Consider the following 19132-nt stretch of genomic DNA (forward strand, 5'->3'; position numbering starts at 1 on the left):
TTTAGTGGTAAGAAATGACTCAATGATTGCCTATATTATCAGCAATGAAAAACAGAACAAATCCAAGATTTGTAAGAAAGGCAGGATTAGCTTTAAATCTAACCACCACCACCATAATCCTCTGCAGGCGGGTCCTTAGTCTTTGACTTCTCCCCCAAAGGCCAGAGGTATTTCTGGGGGCCCCTGGCCTTTCTGCAGCATCTCTGGTGTTTCTAAAGTTGGATTAAGTTAGCCAAAGACGAGACCGAATTAAGCAATTCTTCAGAACCAAGTCAGTGGGACTCCCCGCTAAAATCAATTATGGCTAGGCGCAAAGGATTGTCAAGAAGGTCTCGCCTCAGCATCTCCCCTTTGGGAGCTGCAGCCAGCAGGCCAAAGCAGTTGCAGCCCATGACGAAGGGCCCAGGTTGCAGCCCTGAAATCTCACCTCCTTACTCACTGGGGAGTTATCTCTTTAACAGCAGACCAGTCCGTTGGGTGCTTTTGCCAAGTGGGAGGGGTATGTCTTCTATCAGCCCAGCTCTCAGGATTGATTGTCTTATCTCGACTCCTTTCCTGTCCTATCTGCCTTCAGTTCTTGCAGCTGCCGGGTAGTCTGTCCCCCGGCTACTCGGCTCTCGCTCTCACTGCCTCCTCTTTTCCCCCAGGAAACCTTCTCATGGCTGCAGAGCTGCCACAAAAGCCAGACTAGAGGCGAAGCCAGCCGGCAGCCCCGTCCCCTCCCATCCCATCCCGGCCCAGATCACCCCATTCCGAATGATGGTGTCTCTGGGACATTTAGCCAAAGGAGCCAGCCTGGACGAGCTCATCGACAGCTGCATTCAGTCATTCGGTGAGTTGGCTAACTGCCCGCATGCATAAAAATCTCTGTATTACTTTGTCCTTCCCTAAAAAGTTGCTTTGTAGAAGAGCAACCTAGATTGTATTTGGGCTTTAAAAATATCTTCTGAGCCTTTGAAATGGTGGAGACCGTGCCCAGTGCCGCTGGCACGTGACTGTGTGGGTGTAATAGGTCGTGATGAGAGGTGTGATTTCAAGTGAGAGAAGTTACCGAGGAGAGTTTACATTTCCATTTCTCTTAGGACGGAGGTTTTTCTCGTGATGAGAAATCTCATAAAATGCTACTGTGCCTCTGGTGCTGGGACATTTTTCTGCCCTGGTGTTCTTAGGGCGCACAAAGCCTCGGCTCCGTGAGCAAACACTGTCAGCAAACAGGAATTTGAAAGCCTTTGGGTCATGGGGACAGTCAAGTTTCATAATTCCCCTTACAATCGGAGGGTGGTTGTGACGGGCTAGGGAAGGACAGGGTGAAGCCAGAATGGTGTGGCTGGAAGATTCGAGTCAGTAAGTGTTGTGATTGAAGGTCAAGGATCTGGGGAAGAAGCAGACAGACACACGCTCACTGTGAATGGTCTAGAACACTGTACGCCGTCATCACCATCCTCAGCATGGAGGGTGCACCACTTCGTGTAGCTCACGAGCAATTATCTGCAAAGATGCCCATTAAAAAAAAAAATTTATAAGCACTGTCTCTTTGGGGATTGTTATTTGTGAAATAGTAATGGGAAAGTACTAAGTATGGGCTCTGCTCCAAAAAAGGTATGCTTATAATTGATGGGAAATTCATAGATTTCCAGACCGCTCTCCCCTCTCCGTGCCCCCTTTGAGTCTGTCTCTCCCACCCTGAAGGGGACGTGGACATGTGGCTCAGCTCCCAAGTGCCTTCCCAGCCCAGGCCCTCATGGAGCCTCCTGGGGACGCAGGGGAGGTGTGACCAGATCCCAGGCAGCAGGACATGGAGAGTGCACGTGGGTTAGAATTCAGAGCTAGGGGTTATTGGCTGGACATGTTGGCTGCTTGGTCAGACCTTATTTATAGAATTAGGGAAGATAGAACATTTTAGGGATACTCTTTTAGTATACTCTACTACAACATTGAGTAGTTTTGATGATTCAACCTTGATTTAAAGCACTGCTTCTCAAATGTTCCTGCAGAATCACATGGAGGTGTTATTTTTTTTTAATAAATTGCTGGGGCCTACCCCCAAAGTTTCTGCTCTGGTGGGTCTGGGGCGGCACCCAAGAATTTGCATTTCTAACAAGTTCCCTGGTGATGCTGGTACAGCTGATCCAAGAACCCACTTTGAGAAGCGCTGCTTTATTGTTGTAGAGTTTTCTTTTTTTTAAACTTGGAAAAGAGGGAACGTTTTTATTATAACTGGGTTAGTCTTAAATTTTAATTAACTTTCTATTTATGCTCTAATCTTTCAGTAAGGAATGACTTTGGGAGCAGGGTGAGTGGTTTTCTCTTTTTAAATAGCTTTAGAAAATACACAGGCAAGGCAGGGACCAGCAATCAGGAGACTGGTGGGCACATGGCTGTGAGCAGTGTTGTTCCTCGTGTACTTTACTTTCAGCTCCTCAGTGGAATGAACTGCAAAGCTCCTTACAGGATCCTGGGAGTCATCGGTCTATCTGTTGTAGGGCACTGTGAACTGTTTCAGGAATAAGGATTTTTCTTCTTTCTCCATTTCATTGTTGAGAAAATAGGGACCAGGGATGGAGAAATGGCATTTATCATGCTTTCTTCCTCGTGTGCCAATTTGGCAACTGCTGGCTGAGGTCAAGGCTGTTTTCCTAACCTTCCAATAATCATGATATCAGCCTGAGAAATCCAGGACCAATTCTGAAGTCCTTCCTGGAAAGAATCAAGCCTAATCCACCACCCCCCCCCACCCCACAACAAATCCTACAAGGGTGAAAGATACATTGTTTTCTGGAATACGTTAAACTGAGAAAAAAGTATCTTACAATCCAAAAGCTTTAAAAATCACATTGAGTCCAATAGTCTTTCATCCACACTCAGGAAGCATTGATTAAGCCACCGCCCCCCACCCCTTGCATCTGACACAGGCTGGGCAGTGCATGAGGGGAATTACAGGGACCAGACAGACCCCTGTCCCTTTATTAGAGCTTTGAAGACCTGGGGGATGCACTGTTCAGGAAAAAATAGGTACATGAGGCAAGACAACGATCAGCTAAGGAATGCAGGAAGATGAATTCTTCATACACAGAGAGTTTGAGGAAATTCACTTCATGGGTGAGGGCACAGTGGGGAGAACAGCCACTGTTGTCACAGCTCCCTGGCCATGGGACTGCATCAGGAAAGTCTGATCTCAAGGTTTTGCAGAGTACGTACTACAGGGTTTTGTGCGGCAGAAATTTATATGAAATAGGTGAAAAAGAAACGCCACAGCTTGTGTGGAGGGAGCGGGAGACGCAGAGTGATTTTTGACGGCTGTGTTGTCCTGGCCCTCTGTAGTGAGGGAGGGGAGCGGATCTTGAACTGCAGAGGTGAGCCGAGCTGGGGATGGATGGCTAGCCGCCCTTGACAAAGAACAATCCAGGGCAAAAAGCCTGCTTGTGCTTCTGCAGGTCTCCTCAGAGGTGACCTGAAAATAGTGCAGGGCCGGCCTCGTGTTTCTCTTGAACCTTATCTTACTGGTTATTTTCTCCGGTTTGTACCGAAAAGTTCTGCTGTAGCATAAAGCAAATCTCGCCTAGCTTTTTGTTAATGAGTTTAGATGCCTTCTCATTTTAAAACCAGTGAAAAGAGAGGGACATAGTACAGAAATGAGGCAAAACTTTTGTTTTTTGGTAATCTCGCGCTTAAGACTCTGGCTTTGGCTACTCCCACCAACTTGGGGAGAAAAATCCTGTTTTGAACCTGAAGAGTAATTAGTTAATTTACTTTGCCCTGCTTCCTCAACCTCATCTTCATGCAGGTGCTTTGAGGAGGATTGGATTAGCTAGGTCTGTGCTGTCCAGTATGGTAGCCACTGGCCAGATGAGGCTATTCACATATATACTTCAGTTAATTAAATCTAAATCACATGTAAAATGTAGTTCCTCTCAACATTTCCCAGTAAGCCTCACTAGCCATAGTTCAAGTGTTCTTGAACTATGTAGCCAGGAGTGGTAACTACTGCTGGACAGAGTAAATGGAAACTATTTCCATCATGGCAGAAGGTCTGCTGGACAGTGTTACCTGGGGTAGATGGTTGACTTGGAGGGGAAGAGCAACAGAGAGACCTCCTGGAAACTGTGGGATCTACATTTTTCTAGCATCTCTAGATAATAGTCTGAGAACTGTCTAAGGCGTCATGGACATTTGGATCTAGCATCTTTACTGACGCCTCTCTAGTACTCTTAACCATTAATTACCACCCACACTGTTCTCAGAGGAGGGACTTGCTACAGTGCTTTAAAGGGTGGCTGGCCGGCTCATCCAGACTCAGGGTATTCTTGAAGGTCTCCAGCGAGCCTCCCATTGTCACAGACAAGGTCACAGACCTGTGATGAGAAACTCAGAGCCTTCAGTCATAGTTCACTGCTACAGCCAGGAGACAAGCCACTCCCACCTTCGGTAGTAATCAGAGGTCATGCTTTACCTTCTCGGCATATTAATGCTCGTTAATCTACTCTTCAGCTGAGCATAATGAGGCAAATCATCACAACCTGGTACATTTATGTCAAACATATGTGACTCACACCATCTGTTTCAGGGGTAGAAAAGACCTATGATATCATCTGGTTTTTAATGTTTTCACTTTTTAAGAGGGCTGCCAGCATTTGGGGCCAAACGGAAGGCTTCCCATGTCCAAATTCACAGAACTCTTCCCTTGCTGCCTTCTGAATGCAAGACAGCTTTCAACTGCATCAGAAAGAAAACTGCAAACATGTCCCAGAAAGGGACCCCCAGCAAGGAGCCCTCCTGCTCCCAGGTGGGGTGTGGGAGGATGTTCAGCATCTTTGTCGTACCTGTCAGTGTGAAGGGAAATGCAGCTTAGCTAATATCTTATATTTATAGAGTGTTGTTTAATTTTTCTTGGAGTTCCATATGTATTGGTTTTCTTTTAAACTCAAAACCACTCTGAAATTGACAGGTCAGGTGGTATTGTCTCCATTGGACAAATGAGAAAATAAATTGAGTCTCTGAGGATTGTGGCAATTTGCCTCATGCCCCCAGGTCTAGAGAGAAAACATGCTGCCTGTGTGCTTTTTCCTCTGTCCCCACCAGCCACTTACAACCTGAACTGGGGTACACTCAGACCCTTCTCCTAGGGAGGCCTCCCTTCGTACAGGGGACACAGAATAGGCCTGAACCCTGTACCCACATTCTGCAGGTCTGGAGTCCTCCAGGTGAGAAATTAAACTCCATTCAATATGAGAAATATTCATTAGACCCCCTGTGTATATGTCCCCCTGAAATCCTATCTTGAACAAAGTGTTAATTAAAATCACCATACGCATTGCACTAGTGCTATACAAAGACCTCCTAAGCTAATAGGGATATTTTCTGCACCATGGAACACTTAAGTGTTGAAAGCATTTTATAGACCTCAACTTAGTAAGGGCAAAAACTGTTAAAAATCAGAGCCAAAGAAGGCAGACACACATGTGTTGGGACCACACACAGTTCCCTCTGTGGCAAAGGGAAGGCGAGGTATTCCTCACCACTCCACATCTTACAGTCTGTGCACCAAAGTGAGCTGCCCAGAGGCAGCAAGGACACATGACCAGACGCCCAGGGCCATGATCTTGAGGGGCACTCCACCCAAGAACGGGCAGATCCAAGGAACAAAGCCAAGTGCTAAAAAGGGGCTCATTAGGGAGATTCAAATTAAAACCACATTGAGATACCACCTTACACCAGTTAGAAACGCCAAAATTAGCAAGACAGGAAACAACGTATGTTGGAGAGGATGTGGAGAAAGGGGAACCCTCTTCCACTGTTGGTGGGAATGCAAGTTGGTGCAGCCACTTTGGAGAACAGTGTGGAGATTCCTCAAGAAATTAAAAATAGAACTTCCCTATGACCCTGCAATTGCACTCCTGGGTATTTACCCCAAAGATACAGATGTAGTGAAAAGAAGGGCTATCTGTACCTCAATGTTTATAGCAGCAATGGCCATGGTCACCAAACTGTGGAAAGAACCAAGATGCCCTTCAACAGACGAATGGATAAAGAAGATGTGGTTCATCTACACTATGGAGTATTATGCCTCCATCAGAAAGGATGAATACCCCACTTTTGTAGCAACATGGACGGGACTGGAAGAGATTATGCTGAGTGAAATAAGTCAAGCAGAGAGAGTCAATTACATGGTTTCACTTATTTGTGGAGCATAACAAATCACATGGAGAACATGGGGAGATGGAGAGGAGAAGGGAGTTGAGGGAAATTGGAAGGGGAGGTGAACCATGAGAGACTGTGGACACTGAAAAACAACCTGAAGGTTTTGAAGGGGCGGGGGGCGGGCAGGAGGTTGGGGGAACCAGGTGGTGGGTATTGGGGAGGGCATATATTGCATGGAGCACTGGGTGTGGTGCAAAAACAATGAATACTGCTATGCTGAAAAGAAATTTAAAAAGGGGGGGGGGATGGCTCAAAGCCCTGTCTGTTATGGATGACAGGTCCTTTGTGAGGAAGACCAGAGCTGACCCAGTAGCCTCCTCAGTGGGACCCCCAGTTGCTGGGGTGTCACTTTTGAGAATGGTCCTCGGGACACCCATGTTGTAAGGCGTCAAGGCCTCAGAGAAGCTGCCAGTCATGACTGTTGTTAACCCTTTGAAGCGCATTAGCATTCTGTGACCAAGATGCTATTGATTCCCAGGAGTACCTCTGCTGCATCTTCGATGGGCTGGCAGCACCCAGTTCCCCAACCTGACGTGTCTGCCCTCTTTCAGGTGTGAGGTACAGTGATTGCGAGGCTCGAGAAAGGAGGAGGTGGGAGGTCCCCTTTACTCTCATCTGTGCTCTCCTCTGTGGTGGTGTCCGTGGCAGCCCTCCCTCTGTGATAGAAAAATGTCAGTGCATAAGGTTGACAGTGTCTCAGGAATCCTGAGCACATTAAATCAGTGAGTCCATCCAGAGAGATAAGGGTTACTGCTGAGAGACTGACAGACAGTAGCTGAACTCTAACTGTGGGCTGTGTGGGGTGCTGGGCCTTTATCTGAGCTGGGCCTGTGAACTTCACAGCGACCCTATGAGGTGGGTATTATTTTGCTTTATTAATTACTAGGGTGTTGAAGCTTGGGGATGTTACATAGCCTGTGGAAAGTAGCCCACCTCATTAGTGGGAGAACTGCTGGCATCTGAACTCTGGTTGGCTTATCTCTGAGGCTCTTGTTCTTTCTACTCTACTAGAGGTTCTCCAACTTAAACTTGAGCAGTAATTGTTTGAGGGAGGAAGGGTTTCATTCAAATTCTTGAAGGTCACCTCCAGAGATTTTTCATTCACTGCACAGTCACTGTGGTTTGGTGTTTTTTTTGTTTTGTTTTGTTTTTTTAAGATTTTATTTATGTATTTGACAGAGAGATCACAAGTAGGCAGAGAGGCAGGCAGAGAGCCCGATGTGGGTCTGGATCCCAGGACCCTGAGATCATGACCCCAGCTGAAGGCAGAGGCTTAACCCACTGAGCCACCCAGGTGCCCCAGTCACTGTGGATTTGAGGGAGGTGACCTGTGAATTGATTTGGAGAAATCTTGTTTTCTAGCACACTTGTTGGCCCTTCTCAGGTATGCAGAATCCCTTCAAAACTTCCACCTGTTAGTCATTTGACCATGGAAATTAACAACATGGGTGTCTGTTACAACTACATTTTCATTCTTTGCACTCCAAGGCAATATTCCTTGCCTTCATTTCCACCTGTCAGCCACACTCAGAACAGTTAACTGGGGTGCTTTAGGGCCTTGCTCCTTATTGTGTGCGTGTTTCCCAGAGGTCGGAGGCCTGGAAGTAGTGGCAATGCTGGGAAGCAGGAGAGGTGCTTCATCTAAGTACTTCCCAGAAGTGCCACTTTTCTGAGGCATCTGGGTGGCTCAGTCGGGTAAGCATCTGCTTTCAGCTCGGCTCATGATCCCAGGGTCCTGGGATTAAGTCCCTCATTGGGCTCCCTGCTCAGTGGGGAGCCTGCTTCTCTCTCTACCTGCAGCTGCTCCTGCTTATATGCTCTCTCTTTCTGACAAATAAATAAATAAATAAATAATATTTTTTTTAAAAGTGCCACTTTTCCAACAGATTTTTGTTAAGGCCACATGTTGACATGAAGATTATTAAGTCCATGGTAGTAACACAGTAGGAAATGATGTGAAAGCTAACACACTGTCCTCAGCAGTTGGCTGAAACAGTCGGGATGGCAGAGGCCATCCAGCTGCTGGACTGTGAACCTTGGTCTGCAGGTAGTTTGGGCTACTTCCCAGTTAGGGAAAGACCACAAGCGGGAGCAGGGCCAGCCAGCCTCACAGGCACCACAGTCAATTCTGCACGGGAGCAGTCCCGAAAGTCTTCACCTGCAAAAGCAATGCTGTATTTTCTGAAGTTTTTAAGCCAGTTGTTAGACACAACCTCCATTAAAAATTAAAGCGTGTCAGCTTACAATTATATTAAAAATGAAGGCAAGAAGTCCCTAGACTCACCATTTTCTAATGTACGACCACATTTTACTCTTCTCTGTGCTCTTGAGGTTTTGCCTGTTGTCTCCGCACAGTGTGCATGCCATGCGGGGTGGCCTCTGTTCACACCATGGAAATAGACAAATGCTACTCCTGATGAACACACCCTCCCCAACCAAGAGGCATTGTTAACCCTTTCCCAGCCCACCACCTCCTCCCAGCTGCAGAGGGTTCTTAGCAAAATGTCTGTGGGAAGGAGAGCTGAAAACTGGAAAGGTTACTTTATATCACCTAAGTAGGAGAAGTAATTATTTGTCATCTTTTGTCTTCTTTCCTGTAAGTATCCTATAAAACAACTTCACAAAGGAACAATTTGCCTTAGAGATAAGGAAATGAAACATCAGTGAAGTTGCAAATTTATCTTAAAGCCACAGTGGAACTTAAAAACTCAGGGAGTCTCATTCTGGAGTTGAAGCTATCTGGGTTTTTTTGTTTTGTTTTGTTTTGTTTTTAACTTTACATCCTCTAAAAATTCTCCGTCATTAAACTGTCCCTTATTTTTGGCCAACCCAGTCTCAGTTTTTTGACCTCTATTCTAAATGCATTATATACTGTCTCTCTTTCTGATTGCATCTATGTAATCATTTGCCTCCATTTCCCGCTATGTGGTAACAGGTACTACTGAGATATATGTGTATATCTCTATCCAAGCTTCTGTTGAGTATGTTTTCATAAGTTTGTTTGCTAACTGTATTTCCAACTGTGTGGACTGTTCATATCCTTTACCTTATTTATCACTCGCTATTTAATGTTCTCATTATTAGAGGTTCGCAAAAGCTTTTTATATGATAAAGCTATTAACTCTTTGAATGCCATTTGCTATGGGCATTTCCCGCACTTCCAACCCATTTCCATTTTTTATGTCAGTTTTAGGATTTTAATGTTTAGAAATTTTACATTTTTTTGTTGTTCCTCATTTTTTAAAGCTTTTCCTTTATATACTCTAAACTTGAAAAAAAATCCGTATTACAAAGGTTTAGTGAATGTTGCATTGTCATTTTAATCAAAGTTTTGAACAAAATAAATCCATTGTATGATAATAGTTCCATATACTAGTCTTGCAGGTGATCAGTGAAAGTTTGTCGGTAGGGAAAAAAAGAGAAGCCTCCAGTTTTGTTTCTGAGACTGTCATTGGCTTAAAACTAGGGAGCTTGGACAGTCACTTTGTAACTCAGAGTCTCAGTTTCCCCTTACTATGGTGGTGTTGAAGTGATTTCTGGTATTGACAGTGTCTGGGGGAAGTTGTCATGTGTTCTTGATCATGATATTGACTGTAAATTTGAAGAAAGCCCTTTACCTATTTATGTATTTAAAGAACGTACTTTTGATCTCTTTGAAGTACCCTCACCGTGGAGATATACATAACCAGCCAAATCTAAATCCATTTCTTCTAAATTATTAATATAGAGTGAGTCTGTTCTTATTTTTTTTTACTGCAATAAAAAAGTACACAGCATCCAATTTACCACTTACATAGACTTTTACAATATTATTTAGTAATAGTTAACTCCTGAGTATTTACTGTGAACAACATGGTGTTCGTATTAATACACCTTAGACATATATTGTCACTTAATCTGCACCGTTTGATCAGTTCTTACATTTACAAAGCTCTAACTGTAACTCAGCCCTCATGTTTACTTTTTAAATTTTAATAACTTTAAAACTTATTTAAGCTCACTGTAGAAAATTTAGAAAACACAGTGTAGCAAAAAGAAGAAAATTGTAGCCATCCATTCTACCACCAAGAGCAAGATAAGCCTTACTAACATTGTTTGGTGTATCTCTCTGGATTCTCTTCTACACATGTTTTTCACATGTGCGATAATCATGGTAACTTTTCCGTGGTAGAGTCACTGTAACTAACTCTTTGTTTTCTACCATTCACATTTTAAACGGTTACAATCTTATAGTCAGTATTAGTATTTGTAGAGCTGTGCTCGCACACAGAGTTGCTGTTCAAACCTAAAATGGATTTTTAAGGAATGATTTCAGCACAGTCCCTTCAAATGTGGGACATAAAAGTGAGGGTTGTCTGGCAACTAAAATGGGTCTAATGAGGAATGAATGGCATTACAAGAAGAGTAGCTACTCATTTCTTTTTACTGCTGAGTGCTAATTATGATAACCATGGCTGACCATAGTTGTAATAAAACAAGGGAACAAGGGCACCTAGGTGGCTCAGTGGGTTAAGCCTCTGCCTTCGGCTCAGGTCATGGTCTCAGAGTCCTGGGATCGAGCCCTGCTGAGCAGAGAGCCTGCTTCCCCCCCCCCCCACACACACCTCTGCCTGCATGCGATCTCTCTCTCTCTGTCAAATAAATAAGTAAAATCTTAAAAAAAAAAAACCCAACCCAAAACAATGAAACAAAAATACTTACATTAACTCAAAATTCAAGATGTGTTTGTTTTATTTTAATGCGTAGAGAAAGTCAGGTGGCTTTTGTTGAAAAGAAGCTTTACTTTCAGAAACAATGAGAAAATCTGTATTTATTAATAAACTTTCTGAAGGAATCTTAAGACATAGAAACTGGGAAAGATACATAGAAGAAACAAAGATGCTACAATTTGGTTCATCTCTGTTCTGCAGAGGGAAAGAGGTGGTAGGTGGTGGTGTGGCAGGCCATGTTGAGTACTTTGGTTTTTTCCAGAGAACAGTCAAAGGCCTTGGGGAGATTGCAGAGGTATTTCCAAAATCTTCAAGCTGCTGGGACGGAGCTTGGATTGAGGACACCAGTGATTCACTGAAGTGAACAAAAGAAGTGGAAACCAGAGGCACTGTTCTTGGCAGGGGAGGGAGAAGCAGAGATGACTGGTTTTACAGTGAAGGAGAGAATGGACTAACCAAAGTAGGCAGGTGCTCCGAGATGAAGTCATCCGGGAATTTCTGGGGTAGAGGAGCAACGATAGCCAGGTCTGGCTTCCCTTCACTGTTCTCTCTGAACCCCTTCCGGGACTTGTTTTTGTCATCTTGTGAACAACCCCATTTTAAGAGGGCACCAAGGGCATTGAAGAGGCCAAGAAATGTTCTAGTTTTAGCATTTATGGGTCCATTGTGTTAGAATGGGGTACAACCTACAGAGCATACTTAAAAACCGATGAGCAGTTAATCATTCTGGAGGCTTTGGCGTCCAGTTATTCAATGCCAGAGGCTTTTTTCAGTTCATCAGCATCATGGGCTCCAGATTTACTCCATCCAGACCTGCTCCGGTGGGTTCACCATTTACTTCTACTCCCAGGTAGTTGAGGTCACACAGTGAGTCACTCCAGCTTCTTATGTGTTGCTTCCCAGAACACGGCTGGAGTACCCATGCTGCCAGCTGCCCGGCTCTTCCGTTTTTGCCAAGGAGAAGCATGGTGCTTGGTCTCAGAGAGTGACCCTGGGGTTCAACTGTCTGGTTCTGCTTTAAGCCCCAAAGAAAGAGCTCCCCACACTTACTATGCCTGTGGTTCCCCAATCCTCTCTGTCCCCAGTGGCTTTGAGTGCTGTTACCTGCCCAGCAACCACCAATGTCTACTTGAGATGGACTTAGCCTTAGTTAACTAAGAAAGTGTGCCCTCAAAATCCCAGGAAAGGTGGAGGAGGACCCTCTCGACTAAAGAGACTTATGGGACACTTCAGTCATAGTGAATATTTTCAAATAAATAAAGAAATATTCACTATTTTTAAAAGAAAAAATAGTGAATATTTTTTCTAAAAACTGTGTATATGTATACATACACACATAAACTCCTATTACATTAGTATTAATTATTTGTATTTGGAAATTGGTTTGCTTACTGGGTATTCCATGATATTAAGGAATTAATATTCATTTTGTTTTAGGCATTTTAATGTATATTTTTCTTAAGAATCCTTATTTTTAAAAGTATATACTGAAGTACTTACTGATGACATTCTATGTTTGGGATTTGTTTTAAAATAATATGAGACAGAGAAGTGAGTGTGGTACACAGGGACCAAAATTGGCAATGTGCTGATCATTGCTGAAGCTGGGTTAAGTCCATAAATGCTCTCTATGTTGCTTTGCCCACTAGGGTATACACTTACAGGTTTTCATAAGATATTGGGATGCCCGGCTAGGTTAGTCCAAGAGCATGCGACTCTTGATCTCAGGGTTGTGAGTTTGAGCCCCGCGCTGGGTGCAGAGATTACTTAAAAGTAAAATCTTTTTTAAAAATCAAAAATAGTAATTTTCCATAAGATCTTAAAAAGTGTCCTCAAAGCTAAGAAAAATAGATTATTAAGAACTACAGAAAATTCAAAGGAATGTTTTTTTCTAACTTTCTTGGATGGTGAAATAGAATATTATGCATATGTTAAAGAGGGAGGCAAAGAGTAAAGAATAAGAATGGGAGGGATGCCTGGGGTGGCTCAGTCATTAGGCATTTGCCTTTGGCTCAGGTCGTGGGGTCATGATCCCAGCATCCTGGGATGGAGCCCTGCATCTGACTCCCTACTCTGCCGGAAGCCCATTTCTCCCTCTCCCACTCCCCCTGCTTGTGTTCCCTCTCTGGCTATCTCTTCCTCTCTGTCAGATAAATAAAATCTTAAAAAAAAAAAAAAAAAAAAAAAAAAAAAAAAAAAAGGATACTTTGGTTCCATACCAAAGAAATAATTTATTCATGTCCTACACTTGATTTTCTGCATCACATTCAGCCCATTCCCTATTCAACATAGAGATGTTGAATATCTGGTATCCAGAAAGACAAACAAAACTGAAATCTTTAATCTTCAATCTCACCATCAGAGGTGGGAGTTGGAGTTAAGTAAGTGAGAGAATGTAATACTCTCTTCCACCCCACCTCACCTCACACACACCCAGGTTTGATCTGGAAAATGCCATGCTTGTGGCGTAGCCTGATTTCAGGGGGCAGTGGGCAGATTACAGAGGGGGCCATGGGAGACCACATAGCGCTTTCGTGGTCTTTGGAATCTACTCCTGACTCAACCATTTACCAAATTATTTGGCAAGTTATTTTACTATAATTTTTTTCATCTATAAAATGGATGATAATGGGGAAAAATTGTGAATGTTTTAGTTTGGTTGGAAAATAAATATGGTTGCCTTAGTAGAATGCATTTACATAAAATATTATCAAAGTGCCATTACATAGTAGATACTCAAAAATAGTAGTAATCATTATTACTGTAGATTTGAATGTTAGTGTATCATTCCCTCAGAGTAATGCAAACTGCCTAGGGATCCAAAACCACATTATACAGATATAAGTTGGAGATACCTGGCTGGAATGACTGCATCAAAGAAATGACTAGAATGTTGTCATAACAGACAAGCAGGGATGAGTCTAGTAGATATCGCTATATATTTTTTAAATTTTACATGAATTTAAGCTATATTAACATGTATTGAGTAAATAAGACCCCAAAAAGTAATTCTCTTATCTTTCAAAATACTAGGTCAATGACAGAAATCCAACATGACGTATGTCATGGAATTTATTAGAAGGAATACAGACATTTCCTGTTAACTAGAGCACGGGATGGGTGTAGGATGCCTGTGCAGGCCTTGGGAACATCTGAAATCAGAGACTAGGACAGCATCAGGTGACACTAGCACTTCTCTGTCTCTCTGCCTTCGTTCCTCCCCTTCTTCTCTCTCAGACTTGCTTCTCTCTGCTTGTCAGTTCATCATTCTCTTTCACTGAAGATTTGTTTTCCTTCATGGGCAGGAAATACAGTACTAACAGCTACAAATCTTGGATCTCTTATCAATAAAGATTTCATTTTTTCCCCCCCTCAAGTTCAGTGAAAAAAATTGCCAGGGAAGAACTTTGAGTGGTTGAAATTGAGGCGGGTGGCTACTGTTTGAACCAATGAACTGTGGTCACAAGGTTGGAGTAATTTAAGAATGGAGCGTTCCTGACTAAAATCACATGAGTGAAGTTGGGGAAGTAATGTTTCCCAAAGGAAGGCTGATATTCTGGGCACACACAACAGTATCTGCCTATTGCACCAAAAACATCTGATCGAACACTAGACTAGAGAGTGTTATTAAATTCAGGCTTACTCCCTGCGTCTCGGGATAGGAATGGAATGCTAAGAGAGGACAGAGGAGATAAACAGTTAAAACATGATACAGAAATGTAGAAGTAGAACCTGTGAGGATTAGAGATGGCAGCAGCTAAAAAGAGGACAGACAGATAAGTGGCTGTTTCTCTTTTCTTTGTCTTCATAGTGCTAAGCACGTTTGTCCCAGTACTGTTAAGCATAGAAGAGTCAGAATGACTCAAGAGGACAGATAAAGAGTACATTGGATTTATATTTCAGCAAAGAACTGCAGCTTCCCATTTCTAAAGGTATTAAACATCAAAATAAGAACTTCTAGTTTGGGCCATAATGAAATATTGGGTACTGGAATTCTCTTTTTTCTATAAAAACTGGATAAGAGATGTGAAGCAAGTACTTGGGGGTATTAGAGAACATTATTAGGTATTAGAGACTTGTGGTGGTGAATAAAATCAAAAGATAAGAGGTAAACTCAAAATTCATCTTGGCTCTCTGCCTGGGGGCACTTTACAAATTGTGGTACAGGGAACCAGAACCCAGAGAGGAGCGTCTCGCCTGATGCATGGAACGGACTTTATGGTTCTGGGGTGGTTGGCACTGGAGGAGTTGCGCCCTGGAGAGGAAGCATCTCCTTTAGTCTTTGGCTCAATACTAAACTGTGTATGAATATGATGGAAATCCATGATACGGAAATCTGTGAGTCAGAGGAAGTTTCATGGTTGGGAAATATTACAGTTCCAACCAACCAAAACGGAAAGATAGAGCACCTTGGACAATCAGTTGAAACATTAAAAAAAAAAAAAAAAAAATTTTTTTTTTTTTTTAATTTGACAGAGAGAGATCACAAGTAGGCAGAGAGCAAGCAGGGGGGGAGGGGGAGGCAGGTTCCCTGCTCATCAAGCAGAGAGCATGATGCTGGGCTCCATCCCAGGATCCTGGGATCATGACCTGAGCTGAAGGCAGAGGCTTAACCCACTGAGCCACCCAGGCGCTCTGAAACATAAAAAATGTTTTAACAGGGGTGCCTGAGTGGCTCAGTTGGCTAAGACTCTGCCTTCGGCTCAGGTCATAATCCCAGGGTTGCAGCATTGAGTCCTTTGTCAGGCTCCCTGCTCAGCAGGGAATCTGCTTCTCCCTCCCCCCCTCCCTGCCACTTGTTCTTGCTCCCTCTCTTTCAAATAAATAAATGAAAACTTTAAAAATTAAAAATAAGGACAACGTAGGCATTGAGGTACTCTAGCCCTGGAGTAAGAGCTACCCATTCTAACAAAGCCTAAATCTAAGCCTTGACAGGATCGATTTAAGACTCCCATCAATTAAATGTCTCTGTAAAGAAACATGATCCAAATCCTCAGTATTGTATCCACCGTGCCCAGCGTGTAATATAAAATTACCAGACCTTTTAATAAGCCAGAAAATGTGACCCATAATCAGAAGAAAAAGTTTAATAGAAATGAACTCTAAGTTGATGCAAATGTTGGAACTAGTATTTAAGGAATTACAGACGCTATTAGAAATATGTTGAAGGATTTAAAATAATGTGAACAGATGGGTAACCTTAACAGAGAAATAGAAACAATTAGAAGAACCAAATGGAAATTCTAGATTTGAGAAGAAATACCAAAAGGAAAAATCCACTGAATGAGCTTAATACTGTATTGGACACCGAAAAAACAAAGATCTGAATTTGAAGGCAAGTCAGTATCTCAGAGAGAAAAGAGTGAAAGTTAAAAAAAAAAAAAAAAAAAAAAAACAACTAGAGTTTCGGGTGACACAACTAGGCTGATAGGGGATGAAAAGACCTGGGACCCCAAAAACAACCCGAAGAAGAAGAATAAAGATGGAAATTTTACAGTGCCTGATTTCAAGATTAACTTTAAAGCTATAAAAATCAAGACTGTGTTAAGAACAGACAAACATAGCCATGGAACAGGAGAGTGAATTCAGGGCCCCTGGGTGGCTAAGGTGGTTAAGTGTCTGCCTTCAGCTCAAGTCATGGTCCCAAGATCCTGGGGATGAGTCCTGCATCTGCTCCTTGCTCAGCAGGGAGCCTGCTTCTCCCTCTGCCTGCCACTCTGTCTACTTGTGCTCTCTCTTGCTCTCTGACAAATAAAATCTTAAAAAAAGAGTGAATTCAGAAATCCACATATATGGGCAACTAACTGATCATCAGCAAAAGCACCAAAGCACGTCCATGGAAAAGGCATGTCCTTTCAACAAATGGGAACAACAAACTGATATCCATGAAAAAAAACCAAAAAACTGATACCTACATTTGGTACCATACATGAAAAATAATTTGACATGAGCTTGGGACTTGAATATAAAGTTAAAACAATAAGGCTTCTAAAAGGAAGTTAAAAGAATACTTTTGTAAACTTGGGGTAGGTATTTTTTTAGACAAAATGCAAAGGACTTACTCTAAACGATGTATGTAGTAAGTTGGACTTCATAAAAATAAAAGACCTAGGCTCATTGAAGGAAACCATGAAAGAAAGAAATGAACAAACCTCAAAATTGGAGAAAAATGCTTGGCAATACATGTCTTGCAAGAACTTTTTATTATATAAAAGTATATCATTTTATGGGGCGCCTGGGTGGCTCAGTGGGTTAAAGCCTCTGCCTTCGGCTCAGGTCATGATCCCAGGGTCCTGGGATCGAGCCCCGCATCAGGCTCTCTGCTTGGCGAGGAGCCTGCTTCCTCCTCTCTCTCTCTCTCTGCCTGCTTCCTCCCTCTCTCTCTCTGCCTGCCTCTCTGCCTGCTTGTGATCTGTGTCTGTCAAATAAATAAATAAAATCTTAAAAAAAAAAGATAAAGTATATCATTTTATACACTTTTATGTATTTATGTATATATTTATAAATATATATTTCATACATATATTTCATACATATATTTTGATTTTTATGTCATATAAAATATATATTATATATTATAATATATGATTATATATCATATATTTATATTTATTAAATATATATTTATATATACTTTTATATATTTGGTATATAAAATTATATACCAAATATATAAAGAACCATTGCAGCCGAATAATAAAGATGACTATAATGACATGGAAGAAATAGTTGAACTCCCACCTCACAAAGGAAGACCTATAAATGCAAATAAACACTTAAAACATCGTCAGCATCACTAGAAAATATGAATTATAACCCCGAGTTACCACACTACACCCACTGGAAAGACTAACAACCCCTGGAGACCACCAAGAGCAACCAGTGAGGTGGTGGAGCATCTGAAAGGGTCATAAAATGACAGAATCACCTTGAAAAACTGTTTAGCAGTTTTTTATAAAGTTAAAGGTGCATCTGCCCTATGGCCCATCAAGTCCACTCCTCGGTATTGATGCAGGAGGAAGGAAAACCTATATCCCCAATCTGACCTATACAACAATGTCCGCAGCAGCTTTAGACCTAAAAATCCCACTCTTGGAAGCTACCTAGATTATTGTTCAACATCAAAAAGAATAAGAAAAATATGTTACTTATTCAACAAAATACCTACCCATCAATAAAAAGGAATGGACCACCGATAGAGTTGACGCAGGTTAACTTCTAAAACATTTTGCTTCATTACACACAAAAAATACATACTGTAGGATTCCAATCATATGAAGTTCTGAAACAGGCAAAACTAATCTGGGATTTGAAAAAATGAGGGTGGTGCCTTCATGGTGGCTGGGGTCAGAGGAGCTGACTGGGAAGATTAGGGAATTTGCTGGGTCATAGAACTATGCTAGATCTTGAGAGAAGTCTGGGTTACATGCGTGTACCTGTCAGAAGACATTGAACTATACAGTGAGATATGTGCCTTTCACTGTACTTCAGTTAAAGGAGAAAAAGTTACTGAAAAAAAAAAAAAAAAAAAAAAAACCAGCAACACCCAAACAGGCTATAAGAAAACTGTAGAATTTTCCTTCTATAGGAACTTTGATTGGAGAGGTCCTTTTAACAATCCATGCTGCCTGTTAGGAGGCAGACCGAGACCTTTCAAGACCGCAGTAGATGACCAGTGAAAATGACTAACTTCGGGTTCACCTCTGGTTTAATCTGGTTTAATCCTCTGTGGTCGTGTGTGATCTGATATCTGAGGATCCAGATCTGAGGATGAAATGTCTAGTAAATCAAAAACCAGAGGTCCTTTGCGAGGACTCACTGGGCAGGGGTAGGGAGATAAATAAGACCCTGTGGGAGACGACATCTCTGTTTAATCTGCCAACTGGCTGCTAACGAAATGCCCTTCAGAAAACCTAGGAACTACAGAGGTGAAATGCGAGATTTCTTGAAAGTGGATTCAGAAGACCACACCAGTCTACAGGAGGGGTTCCCTGAAAAATACCAGGAAACTCCACACATTTTGTTTTCATCATTCTTTTGAGTTTGTTCCAATTATTTTGCCAGAGTTGCTGAAATACTATAACTAGTGTTCAGTCCCCCTGTGAGTCCTCTCAGGCAGAAGTGTTGTTAGTGGTAAGAAGCCCAAGAGTTGGGTGGTGAGAAAGAGAAGTATTTTATTATCCTGGATAAAATTCTCCAGTTTAAACAAAGGAGACCAGCGTCAT

The 19132-nt window shown here is 42.3% G+C and overlaps 1 protein-coding gene across 1 annotated transcript in view; it reads left to right on the plus strand.

Annotated features, from left to right (window-relative positions):
- RASGRP1 (RAS guanyl releasing protein 1) overlaps positions 1-19132 on the plus strand; it is an 81165-nt gene that overhangs the window by 3903 nt on the left and 58130 nt on the right. Inside the window, exon 2 of the mRNA XM_044231550.1 lies at positions 648-832. Coding sequence (XP_044087485.1) covers positions 648-832 — 185 coding nt within the window. The remainder of the gene's footprint in view (positions 1-647; positions 833-19132) is intronic.

This window comes from Neovison vison, chromosome 13 (assembly GCF_020171115.1).
Source record: "Neovison vison isolate M4711 chromosome 13, ASM_NN_V1, whole genome shotgun sequence".
NCBI classification, from domain to species: Eukaryota; Metazoa; Chordata; class Mammalia; order Carnivora; family Mustelidae; genus Neogale; species Neogale vison.